Consider the following 26,820-nt stretch of genomic DNA (forward strand, 5'->3'; position numbering starts at 1 on the left):
CCCATTTTACAGATAAGGAAGGTGAGATTCCCTGAGGTCAAATGACTTGCCAGGGTCATACAGCCAGGAAAGGGTGAATCCAGGTTGTCCCGACTCCAGGTCTGGGTCCACTTTCCAAGACGACCCAGAGAGATGCCCCTTCCCCACATTGGCGTTGCCTCACCCTGGACCACACCCCCACCCTGCCGAAGCCTCTCCCCCTCTCCGTGCTCTGGGAACCTCCCACTGGAAACAAAAACCCTGGACAACCCCATTGAAATTAGGGCCTCTTGACTGTCCATTAAAGCCAGAATTTGATTCCACATTAAACCTAGTGGCCTGTGATTCCCCCACTGAAGCGGATGCCTTTGCCCTGTCGTTAAAGGCCTGGCTCCTTTGTACCCACTGTCGCTCATACAAGTGCCCCAGGGCAAAACAGGCCATGGCTGCACACCCTGGGACTTTCCCACTCTCCCTCCCTTTCACGACCCTCAGCTCCCCCCTCCGCCTGGGTTCCACCCTGCCTGCCTCCTCCTCAGATGTATTCAATGAGGCTAAGGACTGTTTCTTTAACTTCCCCCCACTGTCCGTCCCTGGAACGTGATAAAAATACCCACCATTGATCTTTTTTTCTTCCCCTTCTGCCAGGATAATGTTTACCCAGGTGTCAATCAGGAGAAGAATTTGGCTTCCTAATTTCTCTTCTCCTCCCTGGGGGCCACACGTCTCCCCACCTCACATGGACACTGAGCTGGAATCAAGGTTACTAATAATCCCCCAGCACACAAAGACATCGAGAGCACATATATTAAAGTCACATATTGATTTATATTTTCGGGTCCCTCTGCCTTTCTGCCCAGCCTCAGCCTTTCTCTCTGCCAAGGAGGAAAAAGAATTACACAGCTATATTTATCGCCAAGATGTTTAGTGTAAAGAGCATTGTGTCCGAAGGTAATTCCTATCCCCTGCCCTCTTTGGGGGTATTTAAAAAAAAATAGTGTGGCATCTCCTATCCATAAGCATGTATTTTTTGGTGTTCTTCCTTTAAATCTTTCCAGAAGGAAGCAGCAAGAGACTTAAGGTAGACTGTAGGAAGGACTCCCTGACTTGGTATATGATGGCTGTCACCCCCAAGGAGGCTGGTGGAGCTGTCCTACAAGCAGAGATAACCCTATTTATTGCAGGTGGGCTAGAGGTGGGTAGGAGTCTGTGGAAGGCAGAGCAATGGGTTCAGTGACTTCCAGACATCACCCACCAGTCTAAATTGCACCTTCTAATTAGTGACTCAGGATCCCATTTCATGGTTGAGAAAACCAGGAGGCTGTGGAGTGAGTTTGTTCCCACTGGCTGGGAACTGGGACTCCAGACTCTGTGTCAGTCTTGTCTTCCCAATTGGACTCTGGGCTTGAGGGGAAAAGAACTTTCCTCCAGGTCTGAGGGCAGCAAAGTTCTCTCTGGCTGGGAAAGTGCTCTCTGGTGGTAGAGCAGGTAGGGGGGCAGGTGAGTTGGGGAAAGAAAGGGCCCTTTGAGCACTGAGCCTTGGATCCCCAGCCTTCACCCACCCCTCTCCTCCCACCCAGAGCCCCTGTCATCCTGTCTGGCAGAGCAGCCATTTAAAAATACCAAACTATTTGACTCTAGTTCCCTTAATGGACTCTTCGAATGGAAGCAACACTGAGCATGGGAAGGAAGGCAACTTGCACACAAAGTCAGCACTGTTGGTGAATTTCCTTCCTTCTCACATACATCATCTCTTTTATTCCTCACAAATGCTTGGGGTGGGGAGAGGGGTGAGGGAGGTGGAGTCAGCCCCACTTTACACCTGGGGAAACTAAGGCTCAGTGAGAACTTGCCCAGAGTCACATAGCTGGTAAAAGGCAGAGCTTCCACTCAGCTCAGCTGCCCTGGTCCCTCTGAAGGGCTCACCTCCCCACCTCCTTCACAGGCGTGGCCTCCTGGTTCTTAGCCCAGTGTGGACCAGGAGCCTTGGGCGATCTCCTTCAGCCCCTCCAGCCTCCTCCCCTGGCCCCAGCCTTGGAGTCATGGCTCTCTCTGCTCTCCTCCAGGTCCTCTAACTCTCCATCACTGGCACTGGAGCTGCTGCTTCTCCTCCTAATGGGCCTGTCAGGGACTCTGGGGGGCTGGGTGCCCCCTGCTCTGCCTTTAGTAGTTTCCAGTGGCCTGATTGAGTTATCCCCACCCCCACCCCCGGTGTCCCTCCCTTCATTCTGGGGCCTTTCTCCCCCTAGCAGGGCTGAGAATAACATCTGTGAGAGCCATCCTCTGCCAACCCCTTGCAGGATGCTGTCCCTCCAGGTTGTTGACCCCACAACACCTCTGCAAGGTGCAGGTTGAGCCCATATTACAGATGGGGCAACCGGGGCTCAGAGAGCATAAGCAGCTTCTCCAAGGTCACCCAGCGGAGAAGAGTGGCTGCTGGTTTACCACTCCGGGGTTGTCCCTGTCAAGGCCGGCTGGGGGCGGGGCCAGACAGAGCAGGGCGCTGAGGGAATCAGCAAAAAGAACCCTCTCTGGGAACTTTTCCCATTGAAAGTCTGTTCCCCTCGCGGCCACGGGTGATGTATGACAGGAGCTGATGAGAAACGTGTAGGGGAATGGAGGCGGGCGGCGCGGGCGGCCCGGGCGGGGGCGGCGTGGCATTGAGATTCCGCGGGGCGCGGGGGGCGGCGCAGGCCCCGACACGGGCCGGGTAATTGATCTGGAGGTGCCAATTTGCAGCAACTAAATATTTGGTTTCTGCCTCTGCTCGCTCTGCGCTCTGCTCAAACAAACTTCAATTAAAAGCGAAAAACGAGGGGTGGAGGGTGGCGCGCGCGGGTCCCCGCGGCCCGATCGATGGCGGGTTGCGGAGCGCGGCGCTGGGCGGGGAGGCGCCGCGGACGAGGGCCGGGCAGACGCCCTGTTCCGGATCGCCGAGCACCGGGCGCCTGGCCCGCGAGAGGAGCGCCGGGGAGAGGGACCGCGGGCACCGCTAGGAGCCCGGGAGCGGTGGATTCATCTCACTGAGCTCGACCAAGCCGACAGGCGCCCCCTATTTGCCAGGCGAGGGTCGCATTCAGGATTGGTCCCCACACCTCCTCCCCAGAGTACAGGCCTGAGCACTGAGCAGGGACCCCGACGAAGAGGTCCCGGGCCGCTGAGCCCCTTCCGACCATGTACCCACCAAAGGAATTTGAAGGCCACCTCGCGTTCAGCATCTTCCACTCGGCACCTTTCCTAAGCGCCACTGGGTGCCAGGGGCAAAGCTGGGCTACGAGGTCATCTCCTCCCCAGGGTCTGCAGCACTGAAGGAGTGGATTTGGGTTTGGGGGAGGGAGCAGTGAGATCCCGGGGAAGGGGGGAGGGGCTCCTGGCGAGGTGGCTGCAGACTGGCGCAGAAAAGGGATCATTGGGACATAGTTCCTTCTTTTGGAATTCAAGACAAACGTTGTGACAGTAGTCATTCACTTGACTAAGTTAGTCCACAGGGAAGTTTCTGTTCCCTAAGGATCTTCCACTACTTTGGGGGAGAGACCCGAGGCAGCTAACCATGGTGCTGGGGTGCTCAGTGGCTTCAGGGGAGGCAGCCTGGGGCAGAGACAGTTCTGGGAGGTGTGATCCGGGATGGAGGATGTGGGGCTGTCAAAGAGGCCCGATAGGCCTGGAAGGTGGGGGTAGATTCAAACAGCTGGAGTGGAGGGGAGGTGGGGTCCTCTCTGCCTGAGTGGGAGGGGGAGGTTCTTGAGGGCTGGAGGTGGGATATAAGGGGGAGGGGCGGGGAGGATAAGTGAGGGGGGCCCTGTCCCCTCCTGACACCGCTATACTTCACCTCTGAGGTGGAAGGACAGCTTCCACTTGCCCCTTCAGCAAGCCCAGCTGCAGCTGCTGAAGTCAGCTGCAGGCTGCAGCCCTTTTCCTTCCTCCTCCCCTTCATACCCTTCCTCCACCCCCACCCCTGAGGCTCTCAGACTGGGTGGGTGAGGCAGCACTTGTCTTATCTGTGGGGCCCCACTCCTGGGATCTGACCTGGCTCTAGGTGAGGGGGCTGGGTACCGGCCCCATCTGCACCCCTGTGCCTCAGTGCTCAGGGCTGTGGGGGTGGCTGGTCTCACCATCCCCCTCCTTCTGCCCTTTGACTCCAAGCAGATGCCTCTAGACCCTCCTCACCTGCCCTCAGCCCCCAGGTCTCTCTCTTTCTGACTTGGGGCACCAGTTTCTCCATCACAGCCAAGTAGCTGGAGCCAGAGCTTTGTGTGAATCCCCAGCTGGACACCCCCACCCACCCACCAAGAGCCTCCCACCCCACCATGTAACACTCCTCTCACTCCCCTTCTGCTGCTGGAAGCCCCTTCCCAGCCTGCAGGCCAGGGGGCCTGCTTCCTTCCATTCCCTCTCCCGCTCCCTCCCTCCCTCTCCCTGGGTGCTGAGCTGTGGAGCAGAATGATTTCCTGTAATTGGCCAGCAATCCAGCCGCCTGACTTGTTCTATCGACATGCTGGTTAGCTGGAAATTGTATTGGAATCTGAATGACAGGAAGGGGGGGGCAAAGAGAGGAGGCTCCTCAGCCCCCACTGGGCTCCCCTGCGCCCCCGGGTAGGATGCAGAGCCAGCAGCCTCAGCTCCCCTTTCAGGGAAGCAGCGGGAAAGCAATCTGTGGGGCCTCACCACTTCTCCCCTCTTGCTCATTCTCTCCTGGCATCTCTGGGGGTCTCCTCTGCCCGTGACTGTGTGCCCCCATGGCCTGGAGTCATCACTGCCACTCCATTCCCTCTCCTGCCTCTTGGGACTCCTTCCTTCTGACTTCAAATACCTTTGTGAGAAATGTGGAGGCTCAGAAGACGTGGCTGTCCCCCCTCCCGCCCAATCTCTAGCCGTGGAGGCTTGTCATGGAGCGTCCCAACCCTTCCCCAAGGAAAGAGAGACTGAATGTCTGCAGAGGAGAAGACACTAACTCCCGGGTGAAGCGCCGACATGTGATTAATGGGAGCAGCGTGGGTAGTGGGAGGAGCACTGCACCGGGAATCTGGAAGCTTGGAGATTTTTTGCCTAAGTTTCTCAACCTCTGAACAGGTTTCCCCCTAACAATCTGGCCTTGCCTCCTTCACTCCTTCACCGGGTTGGGAGAATTCAAGGAAATAATGGTGTATATGTGCTTTGTAAACTGTAAAGCTCTGCGAATTACTCCAGGGCCAGCCTGAGCCCGGGGACCGTGGTGGTTTTAGGGGCCTGTCTGCCCCCCGCCCCCAACCCCGCCAGGAGCCCGTAGGTCTTACCCTCGCTGATGTCTTCATCGCTCCGCACCGGGCTGGTAAGGCCCAAAGTGGGGACGGGAGCGCGCAGCTGGAGACTGGGGGCCCAGGGTCCCGTGCCCGTCGCCCCGCGGAGAGGGGTGGTAGGGATGGGGACACATCCCTTCGTTCCCGCGGTGCCAGCCCAGCGCGAGTTGCCCGGGCCTCGCAGCTCTGCGCAAGAGGACCCGGACGTATGGCACAGCCTTTTAATTGGCGCTTTGGCGCCCCGGCAGCTTGGCGGGGGGCAGTCGGCGGCAGGGAAGAGGTGGCGGGAAAGCAACGGGAAGAAAGCTGGCGCTCCTGCGAGCGCCCGCCTCGGAGGCCCGACCCCAACCCGGGCCGGTGCCGCCACCTGCCGGCGGGAGGGGAGGCCGCCCGCTCGGGCGCCGGGCTGGGGCTCCCGGGGGGCCCGGCCCCCGCTGTTTCCCTACGACATACGCAAATTCACGCCCCGCGGGAAAGAATCCCTGCTGGAAGGCCGCCTTAGACCACCAAGCCCTGGAAAGGGAATCCGGGAGGAGGGAGGCACGAGAAGGGGGAGTGAGAACTGGGACGGGCCTAGGGTAAGATCAGGAGTTTCCTCCACACCCTTCAGCCTGGCTGTCCTCTGACATTCTGATATTAACCTTAGCGATTGGGCCAGGAAAGGAAAGAATCCTTTGGAACTTCAGTTTGCAAAGGGTCTTACACAGTCCTCCATTTATTAGGCCCTATGACTTAAGCATCACAGAACCCACTTTATAGAAGAAAGTGAAGCCAGGTGGTCACACAGCAAGTAGGTGACAGAGCTGGGACCCAATCTCAGGTCTCCTGCTTCTTCTGAGAAGTTCAGGGGCTCAGGGAGCCGAGTTCTGGCTCCATGGCTGGAATCAAATGCCTCCATCTCTCTGGGCCTATTTCCTCCTCTGTGGATGGGAATAACTGATGCTTTGTGGCCTGTAGGGCATCACATCCAGCCCAGTGTTCAGCATGCCACAGGGCACTGTGGTGAGCCCACCTTTCTTCCCCCTTCTGTTCTTGGCACCCCCTGCTTCCTGCTCCCTCCTGCCAGGTTCCACCAAATCGAAGAAGCAGAGACTTCTGTCCTTTTCATCCCACCCAGTTTGCCCTGGCCCTCACCCCCCACACACCCTGTAGCTGCCACCTCCTTACCTAACCCTTCTCTGCCCCTTGGGGGTTTGCAGTGAGTTAATGAGCTGGTCTCTGAGGTATGAGCAACTCTGGTAAGGGAGGCACTAAATATGGTCGCCACAGCACTCACATTTGTCATGCTCATTTCTGGCCTTTAATAGGCTGCTGGCCACGGGACCAACACATCATCAGGTCTGCTGGTTCTGGCAGAGGAAGGCTGGTGTCTATATTGGTCTAATTGGGTTGGGGAAGGAAGATGGAGTGGTGGGGTGAGTGAGTGCTGTGCTACAAAGGCACACCTCGACTTGGCTGGAATTGACTGGGGCCTGAGGAGAAGTCAGAGGACCACTGTACGTTCCGGGCCTGGGAAGTGAGGGTCCCGGGTCCCAATGTGGGAAGAGGCCAAATGTAAGCCCACATGGCATCAGCCAAATTTGGGAACCTCAGTCCATGGGGCTGGGGGAAAAAAGGCAGTGCAGGGAATTTCAGATCAACACATTGTATTAAGTACCAACAACCAGCCAGGATCCATGCTAGGAACACAAGAGATGAACAAGGCAGTCCCTGCCCTCAGAGGGAAACCAGCCAGTTTGCAGAAAGAAACTAACCAACCAGGGCTGATTACTAAATCATGGATTAAGGTAGGACTTGGGAGGGGGTGGGGGTGGAGAGTGGTATCTGAGAGCACCTAACCCAGCCTGGAGGTGCTTGAGCTGAGAGTTGTGGGGGAAAAGGAAAGGTACCCCTGATGGGGGCAGGGAGGCAACAGGGGCGAAGGCACAGAGGTGAGGAACAGCTGGTGCCTGTGGAGTCCCAAGAATTCAGGGTTAGGAGGGCATGGAATGGGGAGAAGGGAAGGGCTGAAAGGCTGGGAGGTGGTGTGCAGGGGTGTGAGTGCTAGAAGGATCCGATGCAGGGTCGTTCCAGAAGAGGCCCACCCTATGGTGAAGGCATCACCGACAACAATCCTCACTGCATCCTGGCCAAGGGCTTCAACGTAGAGCAGAGCCCTTTTGAAGGTGGCAGTTCTTGGTCCAAAATGATTTCCCAAGGTCCTCTAAAAAGGTTTTGGCCATGATGGGACACCTGTTCAAGAGGGTTCAAGCCCAGGGAACCCTGGGTCTCCCAGCTCTACACCCTGGTGAGAGTCAAATATACATGTCCCCTACCCCCACCTGCAAGAAATGCAGAACAGCCTCTGAAGGCTGCTTTCAGGCACCATCATGGCTACTGTTCTGTAAGTGGTGTGAGGACAGGGCCCTGGGGAAGGTGGGGAGAACACTGACTGACAGTAGCTGTTTCTGTGCTTCAGGCAGGATGCACAAAAAGTCAGCCCAGTGGTGGGGCCCAGCCCAGATCCCAGGTGTCCATGTGCATGTTGAGGGGGCTGGGGGCAGGTTGTCTGGACCTGGATCCAGCCTCTGAGGGACATGAGGCCTGGGACTTCCTTGTGGTATGCAGCTAGGGGGAAGGCAGGAGGCAGCGGATAAGCAGGTAGAGGAGGCTGGCAATCCCGGCCAGCCCTGTGAGGACGCCGAGCCTCAGTGGCAGGTACTCCAGGGAGCGCTCCAGCTTGGCGTGCAGAAGGATGACCTGGCGTTCGGTGATGCTCCACTCGCCTGAGTTATCCAAAACATGGTGGGCCAGGCGGGCCTTATCTATCAGGGGTAGCTGGGATGCGATGCGGGCCTCTGCATCCTGGTGGCTCAGCTTGTTCCGCTGCATCAGTCGTGCCAGCTGTGTGTCCCGGTCACTATGGACAAGGCAAGAGAGGTGCTCGAGCACTGCGGGCCCGTCTCCCTCCCACTGGCAAATTACAGGCGTGAGGCCCAGGGCCTGGACCATTGCTAAAATCCCACCCGCTCTGGGCTACTTAGATTTCCATTCTCAGGGAAAGAGGCTTGGGCAGCTAACTGGCTTCCCTTCCACCTCACCTTGCTCTTGGTGAAGCACTTGGTGCTCTACAGGCTTCCAAAGCCCCTCAATATAAGCAAGCAGGGAAAAGGGCAGCAGCAGCTGTTTTCTGCCATGTGGGGTCTCTGTGCTTTGCCATGAGGCCTGAGCTTCCCCAGTTAAAAGATGGGAGGAACCTGATGAACCCAAAGACAGACACAAAGGGCAGAATGGAAGGTCTCCCTCTGCAAGACACCAGGCTGATTGTTGTAAGTACTGAGGGCAACGGCTCTGAGGATGGTTGCATGCCTCCTCATAATCATTTACCAAATGGGCTATAACTTATGATTTGCAAAACCCCATTCCAAGATAGACCTATGCCACTTTGTCATTAAACTGTACAAGTGCATACAATGTGGTCCCTCGATGCGGTAGAATAAACAAAGATGCTGTGTAGACAAGTAGAATTAAGCTTGAGAGTCCATGTGCAAATTCAGTAAAGATAAGCTGTGCTGGTTTCCTTCCTTTTCTTTTTTATGAAATCCAGTCCTCATGTAGTTGCTAAGATTTTTTATACATTTTGAATCACACCAAATAAAAATAAGTTAAAATGGACTGTCATGTTTTGGAGAAAACATTTGAACAAGTGTTTCCAATGTGTCGTGTTTTGTCACGTACCTTCATTTTTCTTCACTTGTAATTAAACCTCACTACGTGTTTATTAAACCGAAATCCCAACGGGGGAGCAATAAAACAAAAAAGAAATAAGAAAAAAAGAAAAAGATGGGAGGATTTGATCACCTGGAATCGGCTATATTCTGGGCCCTTGGATGGGTGACCTTCACTGAAAGGCCTGTGCCTGTAAGTTAAATACTTCCTGCTGTTCCCCTGGGGCTTAGACCTGCTGTATCAAGAATAGCTTCCTGGACCTCCACAAGACCCCTCTCCTTGCCCCCTACCCCCACACATCCAGAGCAAACAGACTTGCGGAGATGAGGGCTGCTGTGCTTGATGCCACTGATGAAGTGGGAAGGGCAAACCCTAAGGTGTTTCAAACAGGAAGGAGGACTTGTGCACTTGAGAATGGATCCCTTCAGTCTTTGGGCAGGACTAAGTACTGAAGATTAAGCTGAACTCCAGTCTCCCAATTCCAAAGGAAATTCAAAGAGTACCTCTTTCTCCCACCCTGACCTCACCATCTGGGTCCTTCCTCCTCTGTCAGGACGAGCTGCCCGGCTTCATTGGCTGCAGTCAGTCCTCTAGAATGGGGTCATCTCTAACACCCTCTGGCTCTGTGGGCTACCTAAGCCCCTCAATGGGAACAGAGAAGGGAGAAGGGCTGCTTTCTGCCATCTGGGGTCTCTGTGCTTTGCCACTAGGCCTGAGTTTCTCCAGATCTAAGAAGGGAGTATTTGGTCACTGCAGTTTGGTCATCTCTTAGGGACTCTGGAAAGCAGACCAAGCAAGGCTGCACACACATGGGGGTGGCAGCTCACCCCTCCATGACAACGAACTGCAAGAGGTCACTGATTTCCTTTGTTACAGGGGACCGTGTACTGTTGAAGTCATGGGACCAATCCCTGCTTGGCTGAGAATAGGACTATATCCAACCTCAGTTAGGGATAGCACAAATCTGTGGCTGGGAAAATGTGGGTGAGAGTGGAGATGGCTCAGGGCCATCTGTGAGTGCACAGCCTTCCAAGGGCGTAGCCAAGACTAGGGGGCCTCCTGGGAAGTGAGGACAGTATCCTCCTTCAGCCCTTGGCTGGACTGAGAAATAGACCCATATAATTAGTTTAAGGTTTGACGCTATTCATGGCAATGGAATTTTTACCCAAACACTCAGTCCATAATTGGCATTTTCCTCAAAAAATGTGAATAATCACATTTTGAAATAATCAAACTTTGGTAAATGCCCCATCTTGTTTCAAATGTACCAGCTTGACATTTAAAAGAATCCAAGAAGGGATCCTTATTTTTGTAAAGTGTAGATTCCTTTTGTGAAATGCAAATCACCCATTCCTATCTCTCTGGCATCTTGGAGAGCTATATGCCTGTGTGTGCTCCAGGTGGGACATGCCGGCACCTAGGATTCTGGCGAAGGCTCCTCTGGCTGGTGACTGGGGCTGAGGAGGGTCTCTTGGAGAGCAGCAGAATCTACCAAGCCCCACTCATCTGCCAGAAGTCACAGCCATTTTTGCTCTTAGCAAACAGTCTAACCTCAAAGGACAGCACAAGAAGAGAGGGAGGCAAGACGGCATGGAGTCATCTGGCGATGGCAGGTGTACCACATGTTCCTAAATTTCATCACCGGCCCCTGTTCTGTTTCCTTACCTATAGTCTCATTTTTTTGGATCCCATGGTACAAAGCTCCAACTGTGTTATGAATACTCCAACACAAAGAGGATCCCAGGTCTTCCATGGGGTACACTTGGCCTCAGTTGATCAATTTTCACAAACACAAACAGGGGACAAAGAACCCAGAGAGGTTGCAAGTTTACATGGGGATGCACGGGCAATGGCAGAGCTAAGGATACCTGAGCTCAGGGGTATCCTTTAAATGTGAGCCATGGTGGGGAGATGGGGGGTGGGGGTGGGGGTGGAGAGGGTGTTGCTGGGACACTGAACTAGCACTCCAGGCCCTACCTTCCGTGTGCTAGGAGTCTCCCACACCTCAGTCTCTTAAGAGTCATTGTAGGCCTAAAATATCCTCAGAGCCAAGCACTCACCTATGTGTCTGCTGCACTTGTGGGTGGCATCCAGGAAGTTCCTAGGAGGCAGAGACACCCTACATCTACTCTGTCACCCCACTGGAACTGTGACTCATTTTCTCCAACAGTTTGATCCTCCTCTGTTTGCCAAACCTGGATTCTGGTTTACTTCTTGTCCTGGGGGATTCTGAGAACAAAGCTCCTTCCTTAGCTGGGCTCTGACAGTTCCCTCCATGCAGTTTTTTGTTTATAGGTGTTGCCAATGGATAATATGGACAAATTCCTTAACTTCCACCTTCAGTTTTCTTTTCTGTAACTCAGAAGGATCAACCCTTGCTCTGATCACCCCATGCTGAAAGGTGAAGCTGTGAAGTAATATATGTGGGAGCTGTTTGGAAAGTTAAGAAGTGCTATAAGAAGGAAAAAGGATGCAGTGACTATGCATGACAACATGGTAGCCCAGGGCAGGACAGGCATCTGGGGTGAAGTACCGCCAACGGCCAGCAGAGGGAGCCCTTCTCAAGCACTTCAGAAGCTTGGGGGCCCACCACCAGAGCAGATAAAAGGGTCCACTTCCCACACTTACTCCTAGGCATATCTGGGTCTGGAACAGACGTTGGTTTCTGTCGGCTTTGGGCACTGCTGCCCAACCCCCTATGCCTCCTGACTACCCAAGGGAAAAGGGAAAAGTGACATGGGCCTTTGTAGGAACATGCCTTACTCCAGGGCCCTCCTTCCCAGCCTCAGTGGGCCTGGACCGTGCCACACACTCACCAGTACACCACCACTGTGTGCTTCATGTACTTGAGCAGCTTCTTGGTCTCAAACAGCAAGGGGATATCCAGAATCACATAGCGGTATCCTGGGGAGAAGCCGGAAAACCCACATGTTCAATTCTGCAGGACCGATCATGTGCCAGGCGTGGGAACAGAGATGCAGCCTCAAGCTCCCACCATGGGGGGCTCCCGGCAGTGGGGGAGGTCTTCCAAGGACAAGCACACCCTGAATGCCAGCCAGTTCCAAGGCCATTCAGGACGGAAGGCATCAGAAAATCATTTCGGGCTGGCTGATCAGGGAAGACTTGTGGAAGGGCTGGCATTTGTACTAGCCTTGAAAAGCAGGCAGACTTCTGACACTTGAAAATTAGAGGGTGGGATGGGAACAGCAAAGCACAGGGAGCAGCAAGGAGTCTACAGCTCTGGCTGAAGCAAGGGCCTCAAGCAGGGTGGAGGTGAAGCCAATAAGGTGGTCAGGGCAGGCACAAAGGGGTTTATCTTGATCCTGAACCCAAAGAGTTAATATTTTTGAGAAGGGAAATGACACAGTCAGAGTTGCAGGAGACTGGGGGAGTTGCCAAGAGTAACTGGTCCTTCCTGCCCTACTTCATCCCACCTCTGCTCAACAAAAACAAAAGGACAGGTTTTCCCCACTGAGCCCAGGCCCAAGGCTGGCCCCCTGCTGGAGAAGAGTGCACAGCCATGTTGGTGGCTGTCACTACCAACACTCCACAAGAGGCAGGAGGGGCTTGTGTGTGGGGGGGGGTGTGGCATCAGCAGCCCCAAAAGGAAAAGGGGCTGCTTCTGGGCTCAGTGTCAGAGGCAGACCTCTAGCCAGGGACTGTAGGGACTGGGTCTGAAGGTGATGGGGGTAGTTTTGTTCCCATGGGGCAAAAGGCACGGGCTGGACCTCCCACTACAAGCCAAAACCAGTCAAAAAAGCAGCACCCTGACCCACCATGAGTGGGCATGACCCCTGGACTACCTGCCCAGAAACACCATGGGCTCCACACACTCTCCCAGTTCACTCACAGCCAGTGACAGAAACAAGGGTACAGGACGGGGACTGCTTCTGCCTGAGACCCCTGGGCTGGACAGAGCAGGAGACTGCACCCCTGGCCTGGGATGATGTCCCACTCCAAACACTTTCAACCAAAGAATGAACCAGACACACCTTGCACCTATTCCAGGGGTGTCTCAGGGAAAATGGCACTTGAGGTGATGCAGGGAACTGCTGGGTTTCCTGTCACCCAGGACCTGCTGCCCAAGAGAACCCCTCAGTTGAATGAGGTGGTCAAGAGGATACAGCTTGGTTTGCAGCCCTGCTCCCCCTCTTCCCCACCAGGCAACCCTAGGCTCGCTAAGGAACCTCATCTGGTAAGTGAGTAAAAGGAACATCCACCTCACAGGATGATGGTAGGGATTAAATGAGTAAATGCAAATGCACACCAACCACTCAGCACCCCCTCAGCCAGCCCCTTCCAAGTGCTGCCTAAATGATGGCGATTATGACTATTGTTCAAGCAGAGGGGTGGCCAGCAGTGCTGCCCACCCCCACCCCGAGTAAGAGCCGAGACCAGATCCTCTCTGGGCCTCTTATCTCCCTTTCCTGCTCCTCTCCCATTGCTTCCTCTCCCTCACTGTCCTTTCTCCTAGGGTCCCTCTCGGGAGCTTGTGCAGCCAGCTCTTTGGTTCACCAGCAAAGGGCTATTCAGCTGTCACATCCCTCCTGCTTGATAAGCTCCGCAAACTCTCCTCACTCTATTAAGACATCCGTCTGCCTACACAGAGACCTCCCCAACAGCTGGTGATCTTATCTGACGTTTGATTATACCAACTTTGACAGTTGTATTTGTTATACTCATCAGGGAAAAACTGGGACTGTGGAAGCCACAGCTGTCGTCCCCGTTTTTCACCTTATCGAGCTGAAAAAAGCTTTTTGGCTTTTATTTAAGGGGTGGGGGTGGGAGCTGGGTGGATGACACAGTGGGAGAGCTTTGGAGCGGGTGACATTATCCGATGCTTAATTTCAGAAGGGGAGAGACACTGCCGCCTGAAGCCCTGCAGATGTACTTGTAACTGGCCTGGGAGTAAAAGCAAAAGGGCAGGAATGAAACGCAGAAGGCTCCACTCCTGGGTGGGGGATGGGAGGGGGTACTGGCACAGACACGGGAGGCAGGACAAAGGCAGAGAGAGACCGAAGACCCTTCCAAGAGAGGAGGGACGGGGGGAGGCTGCAGCAAGGTGCTGAGACAGACAATCTGGCAGGGGTGGGGGTGGGATGCCTGGAGCTCGCCCTAGCTCCATCGAAGGACTGGAGGTAGGAGAGCATCAGGGGAGGTTTTCCACTCTGGATGTGAAAACTTGAGGCATAGGAGAAAAAGGGATTTGGCTAGGGTTACAGTACCAATGGCCGAAGAGACCCTGGAAGGCATCCCCGTGGCCTCCAGGAAGGAAAGCCTCAGCACTGTGAGTGACAGGGTGGAGGCAGAAGCCAGGTCTTCAGCTCCAGAGCCCATGCTGGAGGCCACGTATGCCAAAGGCTGGCAGGCAGATCTGCAGGGGCCCTGGGCCAGCCTCTCACCTGATCTGGAGCCACTACTTTTGCTCTCTCAGTGTTCCCGGAGACTGACCCCATCGTCCCTCCCAACACCGTCCTGAAAAGCAGGGTTTGAACCATGGTGTATGGCTTTGGAAAGGCTGCTGACCTTACACAAGCAAGACTCTTGTCAACTGACCACACAGCCCTGCTTTCTGAACACTCTCCCCGCCTCCATCCTTGGCACACCACTTGGCTGCTCCACACACCAGGTGAACTCTCATCCCCGAATCCTAGTCCTGAAATTACCCTCTACTTAGAACAACTCCCCGATCTGCCCTGGCCATCCCAGTCCTTCCCCATCCTGATCCTTCCCCACATCCATCTACAAACTTGCTTTCCCAGATGGCTCTGACTGCACTTACTATTCATGTAGTAATTGACAGCCACTAACACGAACTCTTCGTTCTCAAGAACTTCTCAAGGTTGGAATGATTACCCTCACTGTGCAATGATGGAACAGGTTGAGGGGTTGGATCATTTCACCAAGTCACATAGCTAGAAACTGTGAGGGCCAGGGCTTGAACCTGGGTGTCAGGACTCCATTATTCATCAGCTCTCATTATTCCCATCCCTATTAGAAAAATCAACTTACTTCCTGGGGATCAGGGGTGAAAAGCCCCATGCATCTCTTCTCACTAAACTGTCAACCTCCTTAAGAGTTGGGGGACTTTCATCTGGGGCTGGTACAGGACTCTGTGTTGGAGGGTAGGATCGGGGGAGGATGCCCACAAACAGTGTGAACTGATCAGCTGGATAGGGTGGGGTGAGCCAAACTTCCTGCAGAGGAGAAGGGTCCTGGCCCTGGAAGGAGAGGGCTTTGTCCTCAGCCCCCATTCCAGGCCCCAGATCTTACCCCGGAGAAAGTACTTGAAGGTCTCCTTCACCATTTCTTTGCGGATCTCGGGGTGGGTGATGCTGTTGAGCAGCCGCCGTAGGTCGGGCTGGTTAAAGATCAGGTCCCCCAGGACCTTGCGATTGATGTCGCCATTCTCCAGCAAGACCACTGTGCCGAAAGCCTCCACGATGCGCTGGTGGGCAGGGTACCCCGGCTGGACCACTGTGGCATGAGGAGGCGGCAAGGTCACTCTCCAGAGCCTCAAGGCCAGCCGGAGGAGGACCCCAAGTGACTAGAGGCAAAATAATGGGGGAACACAAGGAGTGCTTCTTTCATCACCCCAAATGAAGGGAGAGAAAGCAGTGAGGAAGGAGAGCAGAGGGCACGGAACTCCTCATGGCGGAAATGGGACAAAGGGAAGGAGAGGTGGGAGACTTCTAATGAGAGGGAGAGTAATTAGAACAGAGAAGAGAGCAGGAAATGAGACCATGGCAGACAGGAAAGCCTTTATCTCCTTTCTGGCCTTGAAGGGAATTTTATAAAGGTGAGGCCCGACAGAAGTCAGGCAGCCCCGGGAGCTGCTGTGTGCAAGCCCCAACTCACCGTGCCGCGCAATGACGTCAACGTCAATCACTGCACAGCCCAGCTGCTGGAACACCTGGATCACTGAACTCTTGCCCGAGGCAATGCCCCCCGTCAGGCCCACGAGGAACATCTTGCCCAGTAAAGAATGAGGCCAGTGAGACCCCCAACCAGGATCTGGGACTCACTGGAGAATAAGGCAAGCTCAGCCGACTGGGGCGGTCAGTGACCGGAAGGACCTGCTGGTGAGACAAGAGTAGGCCTCATCAGGGTTGGGGCCAAAACCAAGAGGGTGAGGGAGGCAGAGGAAGGGATGGAGATACAGCCCGGCCAGGGAGTCAAGCCCTGAGCTTGCAGAGCTTTGGGTCTACCTGCAGACAGAAAATTCCTTCAGGAAAAGCCTCCAGTAGTCTTTTTTTTTTTTTTTTTTTTAAATTCAGTTTTATTGAAATATATTCACATGCCATACAGTCATCCATGGTATACAATCAACTGTTCACAGTACGATCATATAGCTATGCATTCATCACCACAATCCATTTCTGAACATTTTCCTTACATCAGAAAGAATCAGAATAAGAATAAAAAATAAAAGTAAAAAAAAAGAACACCCAAACCATGCCCCCTATCCCACCCTATTTGTCATTTAGTTTTTGTACCCATTTTTCTACTCATCCATCCATACACCAGATAAAGGGAGTATGATCCACAAGGTTTTCACAATCAAATCCAGTATTCTTTCAAAAACACTCACAAGTAAAGTAAACCAACAGTATAAATTTAGCAGTCCAAGTGCTGAGCAGGCAACGACAAGGTCAGGTGCTGTTAAGCAAGGAGTGCTTTCTGGAGATGCAGGGGTTATACTGCAAGGCACAGAAAGAAACAAAAACAACTGGCATGAAGTTATGTCCCCACTCTGCAACCTCCCGCTATCTCACAATAGACTGTTGAAAGTCTTGTTGCATTTTCTGGGGGAAGCAGGGCTGCCCTGTCTTGGACTTTTTTTTCCTCAGGCAGGAAGAAATTAATTTGAAGGTCAGCTCTCTACTCCCACCCTTAATTTGGTGCCAAATTACTTCTCCAGGACCTTGAAAACTGTCCTAGAACTTTTTTTGTTTGTTTGTTAAAGAGCAGGTTTACTATCCTAATTACACTTTTCTCGAACTCATGCTGAAGTGAGTGTGTCTCCCCTGAGGATACACCGAATGACGGGGTGACAGCTGCTCAGACGTGGGTTGAGTGGGTCGGTGGCTTGGCGGGGGGTATCAACCTAGAAGTTTAAATCCTCTTAGTTAACCCTCATCCAGGCCCAGGAAAGCCAGGAGTGGGGGTAGACCTCGTGAAGTTACTGAACCATTTAAAAATCATTTCTCCTCAGTCTCTCTGAAGTCGGAGTTGCCTCTACATGGCCTCCCCTCTAGCTTACAAAAAGAGGAGTTAAGAATAGGGTTCAGTAGTCCAGAATTTTTTAAACAGTTGGTCCACTTAGGTAAAACTCTGGAATGGAGAACCCAACAACAGCGTTTTAAATCCCAACTCTGTATCACTGTCCCTAAAGCAATAGGGATCTGCTGCTTTTTCACTGAACAACCAGAGTCTGCAGGAAGGGGGCTGACTTGAGAACAGGCCGGGGCCTAGGGAAGGGGCAAGGGCCGGTTCTCCACAGGGCACTGACCCCTTGTCACTGAATGCAAGCTGCTGTCACCTGGTCACCCAACGCTGCCAGGGTCAGCGTCAGGCCCTCTCCTGGGACTTACTAACTCAGCTGTGTCCAGCTAGTTCTGATGTGCAGCAGGGTTTGGGATTGAGTCTAAGTCTTCATTTGCAGCTGTGGAGAATGAAGATCAGCGAGGGGAAGGGGCAGCCCTCAGCAGAGCCAGGTGGACTCAGGGCCCCTGACTCGTGTGGGCCCTGCCTTTACTATCCTCAGGAAATATGAAATGAATTTGGCTTTAGACCAAGTGAGAGAAGATGAGGAAAGATGGACATGTCTGTAGGCAAGTCAATTCAGAGCTAAAGAGATTTTTTATATTGTTTTCCTCCTACAGAATGGGGGTGGGAGGACTTGTGGACAGTAACCAGAGCAGAGATGTAAATTCTAGGCTCGAATGAATATCTTCCCTTCCTGGTGCCTTGGATTACCATCTGTGGAGACAGACCAGCAGCTGCAGGGCCTTCATCAAGAAGGCCAAGGGGACGGAGGAGCGCAGGCCTGGGGAGGCTCTGGGCCCCCGGCTTAAAGGGGCTGGACAAATAACAGCTGTTCCCATCCACTGAGCCTCTCCATAACTCATTCCTTCACTAACCATCGACTGAGCTCCCTGCATGCTGCAGTGCGGTTCAGGAAGGTTGGAGAGTCAGACGGTAACCAATGAAACCAGCTGAGAACAGAGCACTGGCAGGTGAGCAAGAGTGGTCACGTGGTACTCACCTGACTCCAGTGGGGGTATGGAGGGTGCTTTCCCACTCGCACATATGTGCTCTGGCATGTAGCTGCTAGGGTTGGGGGCTGTAGCAAGCAAGAGCCCATAGTTCTCTCAAGGCTTACCAAGGAGGAAACGGAGACTTAGGTTCCAAGCTGCCTCTAAGTCCCACCTAGACCTTTCCAGAAACTCCTCTCCTGGCACCCACGGAGAGGCGACAACCTTTGATAACCTGTGTTTGTGACCCTCTTCCAGCTCTGGTTCAAAAGTCATCTTCCTCCAGAACCTGCTCCAATTGCCCTTCATTCCACTGCCATTTCACTGAGGCAGTGGGTACCTCACAGCAACTCCTAAACCTGGCGATGATCTAAACTCCCTATGAAACTTTAGAAAAGGTACAGATACCCAGGTTCCACCCAAGATCTACTGAATCTGAATCTCAGTTGGGACCTAGCAACCCAGCCAGCCAGGCACCAGAACTCCTGCAAAATGGCAAGCTGTGGACTGGAAGTTGAGAGGCCTGGGTCCCAGTCTCACCTGCTGTAAAACCGTGTGACTGCAGCATGCCTCCTTGCCAGCCTGGCCCAGGGTCGTAAGTGCCCCATCAATGAGAAACGGCTGATCCCCAAATGCCGTCCCCTCTGAGCCTGCCTCCACACCTGTCAAACTAGGGGGCTGGACCTCCAGGGCTAACATCTGCCCCAGCAGGAGGCTCCGAGGCTCACCGGTGCTTTCTCCCTCCCTCCATGGTTCAGCACTCTCCCGGGAGCACTCAATAAAAGCTCAGCCAGTGAACCAAAGAAATGACTGTTGGTGGCCCAGACATCTTCCTCCTCAACACCAAAAGCTTGGCTGAAGGAGCAAGGAGAACACTGAGTCCCACAGTAACAGAGAAGAAGCTGGATTCTGGAACTAATCCCGGGCAAGGGAGTCAAAGGCCAAGATGGGACAGCTCCAGCAGGAGCCACATCCAATCCTTTCTTTTCTCCCATTTTCTACATTAATGGAAAGGCAGTGCTGTAAAGAAAAGGGTAAAGACTTCTGAGTCAGAGAGTGGTATCCGCACCCCAAACCTGCTATGACCTCTGGGGTCTCCTTAGCCTGAGCTTCCACATCGGTGAGATGAGGATCAAATGCTACTGTGCCCCATAAACAGTGAGCCCTTCTCATTAAGTTTCTTCAAACTGCCTTTTCAGCTCTTACCTCTTGGGCTCCAAGAAGACCAAGGAAGTATACCTGGGGAAGAACAGTCTTTTCTGGAGTTTTCTGAGGCAAAAATGACAGTGGGCTGCTTCACAGGCCACCAGACTAATAGCTCAACTTCCCCATGTGGTCTGCCTGAGTTCTAACTCCACTGGGTCCACCCTGCTAATCTAAGCCACCAGCAGTAGTCTCTGACCTGACCCTCATATCCCTGCCTTGCTCTGGCTTAAAGTGAACACTTCATCATGTCACTCTCCTGCTTAAACCCTCACTGCCTTTTCCCTCCTAGCACCTCAGAGGCCTCCAGGCCTGGTGTGACCTGCCCACTGCCAACCCTCCATCCTCTCAGTCACTCCTTGTCCACACCTGTGCTCATGGCCTTCCTTCTGTTGCAGAACATGCAGGCTCTTTCCTACCTCTGAGCCTCTGGATATGCTGTTCCTTCTGCCCAGAACACTTTCCTCCTGGTTAACTCTTCATTTATTCCCATGTTCATCCTTTCAGCTAATCAGACACCAGGCACTGTTCTAAACAAGAGGCCCTGCCCTCACCAAGCCTGCACTCCAGTGTAGGAGGTGGAATGGTGAGGAGGGATATAAGAAAACTCAGAGTACATGTGGTGGTGGTGAAGTGCTATGAAGAAAATGAGGTGGAAAGGGTGTTAAGAGTGATGGGGGTGTTGTTTTAAACGAGAGACCAGAAGGATTCTCTGAACAAAGACCTGACAGCCATGAAGGAGCAAGTCCAGCTGCTCTTCAGAGGGGCCCTAACAAACCCCCCAGTACAAATCAGGTCCCAGAGCTCTCACCACTCGTTTACTCTCCCTCCCTTGTGCCCTTCACAGTTTATACTTTAGATTGTGTGACTATCTTTAATATGGTAGATACAAGAAGCTCCGTGAGGTCAAGAGCCATGCCCATTTTACACCCCTGGGTAGTGTCAGGCACATATCCTGGCTCTGTCACTTTTACAGACACTATCAAGTCACTTAACCTCCCTATGACTCAGTTTCCTCTTCCAAAAAATGGAGCTAATGGCACCTACTTCTCTGAGTTGCTGAAGAGTAAATGAGTATATACATATAAACGGCTTAGAATAGTGCCTGGCATACACTAAGCACTCAGTCAGTGTTCCCTCTTTGTTATTAGAGTGAGTGCTCCATAACCATTCATTAAATGAATGACTGAATGAGTGAATGACTGAATGACTCCATAAGCAGATGAGGCATCAGTCTGGGAAAGAGGAGGGGCAACACGTGGGGTCACACTCTTCAGCAGCAAAGGGGAGGCTGGAGACTTGCTGCTAGTAAGTATCTCCTGGAAAAAAAAAAAAGGAAACAAACAAAACACCCAATGGGTGAAACAGAATAAGGGATTGTGGTGCGGATGGACACTCTCTCTCCTCTCCCTTGGGAGAGCTCAGGATTTAAGTTGGAAGCAAGTTCCATTGCTTCACATCTGCCATCAACAGCCCCCACCCTGCTGTAGGGGGCCAGGACCCGTCTTCCTCATTAGCCTGCAGCTTCCTTTCCTCCTTCGCAGCCTCCCAGGATCTCCCACTGGGTGTGCCTGACCAGCTGGACACTTCCTTTGACTTGCTTTCCAAAGGGGACATATCTATTTTGCTCCAATGATCAATGTAATCATTCATGAAAACAAGTCATTCCCTGCCTTGGGACCCAATTATTTTCTTCTGGAACCGGTGGTTGCAAATCATACTGTTTTCCAGTTAATAGTTAACATACGGTTTCCCCAGTCCTAATCTTTCATTATTGGTGAGAGGTTGCTGTTTAAACCTCCCTGAGTCAAAGTTATCTCCATCTAGCTCAGCCTATTAAGCCACCACCTCGTCCAAGCTGCCAATTACCTGGAAGGAGCCACAAGAGGAGGGGTTGATGGTCAGCCCCCCCCACCTCCCAACACCAAGAGAAGGGAGGGCGAGGTCTCTCTTCTCTACTTGAGCACAAAACATCCTTCCAGGGAGCTTATATGAGTGAGCGGGGAGGTGGTTTGGCCTAGACCGCCCTGCTGGACTTTATGCAGGAAAGCCAACTCCTAGAGGCACCTGCGATACAGTACGCAGGCCACCGGCACGTTTGGATCTCAGCTCTGTCCCTTAACTAGCTGCGGCCTTGGGCAATTTACTTCAGCGTTCAGAGCTTCTGTTTCCTAGAGGTTCAAATGGGCTTAATAATGACTACTCACAGGGGCCTTGTCAGGATTAAAAGAGGTGGCATAAGTCATGGTCACCTCATCCTCCCTAACTCAGTGTGTGCCATGTCACAGTCACTGTGGTCCACCTCATTTGTGTAAACGGCGCTTCTAGTTGCTCAGGCCAAAAACCCCGATGTCCTCTTGGCTCCTCTCTCACAATCTTCATCCTGTCCACCAGCACACCCTGCCAGCTCTACCTCCCACCCTCACAACCAGGCCAGACACCCCTGGTCCATGCTCCCCTGTAGGAGTACTGTGGTCGCCTCTAAATGACTTCCCTGCCACTGCCTGTGCTCCCCGACAGTCTATTCACAACACAGAAACCAGTGTGATGCTTTAAAAATGCCAGCCCTCTGCTCAAAACCCTCCAGTGGCTCCCATCTCACTCCAAGTCAAATCCCAGTCCTCCTGGGGTCCTACAAGGGCTTTGTGATAGACACAGGCTGTATCCTCTCCAAGAATCGTCTGCCACTGTCCCCCTTGATCCCCTCCAGCACCCTGGCCTCCATGCTGGGCACACTCCCACCTCAGCCCCATCTGTTTGCACGACATGGAACCAGGGGGCCCCATGGTTCACTCTCTTCTCTACCCAACCGTCACCTTATCAGAGACTGTCTCTGAATATAGAAAATACCACCCCACTTCACTCTCTATTCTCCATACTGTTTCATTTTTCTTCATAGCATTTACCAACTTATTACCACCTGACATATTATATATTTAATGTGTTTATTTGTAAGCTGCCTCTTTCTAGAATCTGGGCATTACCGCATCCAAAGTGGTACCTAAAACAGGGCCTGCCAAGTACAAGGTCCTCAAAAATTGTTTGTTGAATGAACACATAAAACAGTCAGCAAAAGGTCTAGCTCTTAAGAAGCAGGAACTCGACATTAACTGTGATTGTTATAAAATAAGAAAATGTCTGCTCCAGAGAATCTACTGGGAGAATTACAAAACCTTTTTCACATTACTTCCCACCCCCACATTCCTGGGCTGACAACATCTTGGGTCACAGATGAGAAAACTCAGGCAGTGTCTAGAAAGGGGAGTTTCTGAGCCAACAGGAACTAGAGTATGAAAGCAAACACCATTTGAGTAATTCCTGTGAGCCAGGGACATCCTTGATCTCATCTGATCAGCACAACAACCCCAAGAAATAAGTTCTTTGATTTATTGCCATTTGAAAGGTAAGGGAATAGAAGTTAAAAGATGTTAGATATTTGCCCATGAGGTACTTCCAGGTGGTGTTCATGGTGAGGAATGAGAATCCCTGGGGGAAGGCATGAAGATGTTCCAAGGGACACAAAGGCAGTTTATAAGGGAAAGAAATTTCCAGCTCAGTTTCCACAGCTTCTCTCCAGCTAAACAGAACTGTCTGGGAGTCTGCCTGTAGGATTTCCTTTGCCAGCTCCCGCTGAAACTCACCCATTTCCCTCACTTAAAGAAAAGCGTTAACTACCCACCCATCCCAGATCTTACATTGTCCAATAGTACGAAAAACCCTGGGCACCCCAAGGGCTGGTTCAAACTATAAGCAGCCCAGATGTGGCCCTCTCTCTCTCTAACTAAGCCACCTCAGCAGGTGATCTTACTGCCCTCCCCCCTACATGGGACCTGACTCCCAGGGGTGTAAATCTCCCTGGCAATGCAGGATATGACTCCCAGGGATGAATATGGACCTGGCATTGTGGGATTGAGAACGTCTTCTTGACCAAAAGGGGGATGTGAAATGAAACAAAATAAAGCTTCAGTGGCTGAGAGATTTCAGAGTCGAGAGGTCACTCTGGTGGACATTGTTACGCACTATATAGATCACACTTTTTAGGTTTTAATGTATTGGAATAACTAGAAGTAAATACCTGAAACTATCAAACTGCAACCCAGTAGCCTTGACTCTTGAAGATGACTGTATAATAATGTAGCTTATAAGGGGTGACTGTGATCGTGAAAATCTTGTGGATCACACTCCCTTTATCCAGTGTATGGATGGATGAGTAGAAAAACGGGGACAAAAACTAAATGAAAAATAGGGTGGGAAGGGGGGCATGTTTTAGGCATTCTTTTTTCACTTTTATTTTTTATTCTGATTCTTTCTGGTGTAAGGAAAATATACAAAAATAGATTGGGGTGATGGATGCATAACTATATGATGGTACTGTGAACAGTTGATTGTATACCATAGATGATTGTATGGTATGTGAATATATCTCAATAAAACTGAATTTAATTAAAAAAATATATATATGAGCAGCTATACTGAGAATGAGGCAGCCTGCAGTGCCCACAAAGCAAAGCCTTTTGCCAAGGTCAGGTGGTTTCCACACCTATGCTTTCAACAAAGTTACAGGACCTAAAATAAATGTCCGCTGACAGATCATTAATAATCAATTTGAATAATATATCACTATGTGATTTTTTTGACCCAAAAGTCAGGTGTTCAAAGAATCTAGTGACATTGCTGCAACAAAACAGCTTCAATTCACGTGTACTTATTTACATGAGCAAACTTTTTCAATGCTTACAGCCATGAAAACAAACAAAAACTAGCTGTTTCACTCTAGCAAATATACATGGATGGATGCATGAACTAAAAAAAAAAAAGAGCTCCACCTATCTTATTAGGAAGCATTTCCAATAGAACTTATCTTTAACAATTACCATAATTGTGATGTATTTATGTTGTTTTGATCAATTGTATATTTAATGATTGTAATAACTCATTCAGAAAGAAAATGCTTAACACTATGATCACAATTCAATTTTTGAAAATGTTTAAATGTTAATTTTTGTACATATTTTTTGTTGTGGGGAAGTAGGATGATAAACCAAAGGCTTTCAGGCATAAAATCTATTATACTAGAAAAAACTTCTGCAGAGGAAATAAAATGGAAATATGAGTTCAGGAAGTGAAAAAGAACAATGTAAAATTTTGACTGTTAAATAAAAACTAGCTCATTTTTTTTTTTACCAAAGGATGATGAGGGAAATCAAGTCACTATGGTAGATTCCATTACACACATTTAAAGAGTATTGTAACAGATTTTTAAATATCAACATTTACAATTAAGCAGAAATCCTATCTTTTCCAACTATTGAAACTTTCAGAGAAAAATTTTAGCTGTCTCAAGCTAAAAATGTGAATGGGTAGTTTTCAAAGCAAAGCTAATTGTTACTGCAAAGGAGAGGCTAAGCCTACTTATAATTGTACCTAAGAGTCTCCCCCAGAGAACCTCTTTTGTTGCTGAGATGTGGCCTCTCTCTAAACCAACTTGGTAGGTTGGCCCTGCCCTCCTCCCTACATGGGACATGACTCCCAGGGGTGTAAATCTCCCTGGCAACGTGGGACATGACTCCGGGGGATGAGCCTGGACCTGGCATTGTGGGAGTAAGAAAGTCATCTTGAACCAAAGCAGGAAGAGAAATCAAACAAAATAAAAGTTTCAGTGGCTGAGAGATTTCAAATGGAGTTGAGAGGTCACTGGAGGTTATTCTTATGCATTATATAGATAACCCTTTTTTGTTTTTAGTGTATTGGAATAGCTAAAAGGAAATACCTGAAACTGTTGAACTACCACCCAGTAGCCTTGATTTTTGAAGGTGATTGCATAACCATATGGCTTACCCTGTGTGACCGTGTTATTGTGAGAGCCTTGTGGCTCACATTCCCTTTATTCAGTGTATGGACAGATGAGTAGAAAAATTAAATGAATAATAGGGGGATGGGATGTTTTGGGTGTTCTTCTTTATTTGTAGTTTTATTCTTATTCTTATTTTTTATTTTTTGGAGTAATGAAAATGTTCAAAAATTGATTGATTCATCAATGCACAACTGTATGATGGTACTGTAAACGACTGTACACTGCGGATGATTGCAGGGTATGTGAATACATCTCAATAAAACTGAATTGAAGAAAACAAAAAGAAAAACAAAAACACTTGTTGCCTGTCTTCAACTATCAGCCCTAAGTTTTTTCTCTAAGGCTCTGAAGCCCTTGAAACATCGCCCAGGAGAACAGATTCAGAACTTGCCCAGGGTAGACCGAAGAGGATTTAGTGGGAAGTTAGGGCCCTGCTAAGACAAAACCACTCCATCCAACGGGTCCAGTTTCTATTCATCAGCCAGAGCTCTCTCTAGCAATTCACCCATTTCCCCCGGTCTATGCCCGCACCCCCTTTCCCACCAAGTCAATCGGTTTTATTTACGTAAAACCAGGTCCCCACCCACCTCCATCCCCCTAAAAAAATAACATTTTAAAAACAACTTCAGAGTTAAGACTTAATTGTCAAAGTTCACTCGGGCGGTAATTTCTCCACAGTTAAGAGAGAGGAAAATTTTTGAAAACTTTATAAGCAAAACCAACACCAGGAATGCCAAACGCCGCCATCTGGGAGGCTGGGAGGGAAGAGAAGCAGGCGGTCTGGCCGCCCTCTACTCGCGGATGCGTGGGAGCCCCGCGCCGCGGCCGCCCGGAAGAGGGAAGCCGAGAAGCCCGGCCTGGAAAGCGGAGATGAGCACTCGGCATTTGACACCCACCCACTGAGATAGGTATCGTCTTCCCCATTTTTCAGATGAGCAAACTGAGGGGCGGAAAACCACCCCAAATCACACAACTAGAGGTGGCAGAGGCTGGTCTAAAGTCAAACCACAAAGTTCTAAAGTGTACTGACATTGGACTCGAATCTGGGTTCGAATCCACAACTTCCGCTGCTTTCTAGTTGTGAGGCTTTCTCAGTTTCCACAATTGTAAAACAAGGATAATAGCACTTTTGCTCTGTAGGGCTGCTGTGAAGGCTCCGAGCCCTTGGAGGTAAAGCGTTTGACCCACGATCTGCTCCACGGAACGTGCTCAATAAATTGTAACAAGGCTCTTGTGGGCCTCGGGTGGTGTTCAGAGTGCCCAGAGCCCGGCCCCCATCCCGGCCTCGGGGAAGATCCCAGTCGTACAGGTCCGGGAATCCGGGCGCGGAGGGGAGGAAGGCAGCGCCGCGGCCAGTTGTCCAGCGAGCCCCCGCCCCGAAGCCGGGCCCGAACTCACCAGCCCGCGCCTTGCGCTACGTACCCGGGGCCTCTGACCCAGCCGGGGCCGCAGCCGCTCGCCCAATCTCGGCCGCGTTTACTGAGCGCCTCCGGCGGGCGAGGCGGGGCATTGGGGGAACGCTCCCGCTGACCGGACGTCCGCT

At 51.5% G+C, this 26,820-nt stretch overlaps 1 protein-coding gene across 4 annotated transcripts; it reads right to left on the reverse strand.

The window, feature by feature from the left end:
- Nucleotides 1-6,884: 6,884 nt before the first annotated feature.
- DCAKD (dephospho-CoA kinase domain containing) lies at nt 6,885-26,820 on the reverse strand. Of its 4 annotated transcripts, none has more exons than XM_037810117.1 (5): nt 26,700-26,820; nt 15,822-16,042; nt 15,237-15,440; nt 11,780-11,867; nt 6,885-8,154 (listed from the first exon to the last, which is right to left on the reverse strand). In XM_037810117.1, exons 2-5 carry the CDS (start codon nt 15,931-15,933, stop codon nt 7,863-7,865), a joined length of 696 nt encoding a protein of 231 aa, XP_037666045.1. In that variant the 5' UTR covers nt 15,934-16,042; nt 26,700-26,820; the 3' UTR covers nt 6,885-7,862. The 4 variants fall into 4 exon arrangements, with proteins under 4 accessions (XP_037666045.1, XP_037666046.1, XP_037666048.1 ...); XM_037810118.1 differs by having other exon boundaries at nt 15,822-16,039; nt 26,700-26,819; XM_037810120.1 differs by having other exon boundaries at nt 15,822-16,039; nt 26,676-26,727.

This window comes from Choloepus didactylus, chromosome 18, assembly GCF_015220235.1.
Source record: "Choloepus didactylus isolate mChoDid1 chromosome 18, mChoDid1.pri, whole genome shotgun sequence".
NCBI classification, from domain to species: domain Eukaryota; kingdom Metazoa; phylum Chordata; class Mammalia; order Pilosa; family Megalonychidae; genus Choloepus; species Choloepus didactylus.

Coding starts and splice junctions, on each gene's coding strand:
- DCAKD (XM_037810117.1), bottom strand. CDS start 15,933: ATGTTCCTCGTGGGCCTGACGGGGGGCATTGCCTCGGGCAAGAGTTCA. Junction 11,868..15,236: donor CTTCAAGTACTTTCTCCGGG/GTAAGATCTGGG, acceptor GCTTCTCCCCAG/GATACCGCTATGTGATTCTG. Junction 8,155..11,779: donor CACACAGTGGTGGTGTACTG/GTGAGTGTGTGG, acceptor CCTTGTCCATAG/TGACCGGGACACACAGCTGG.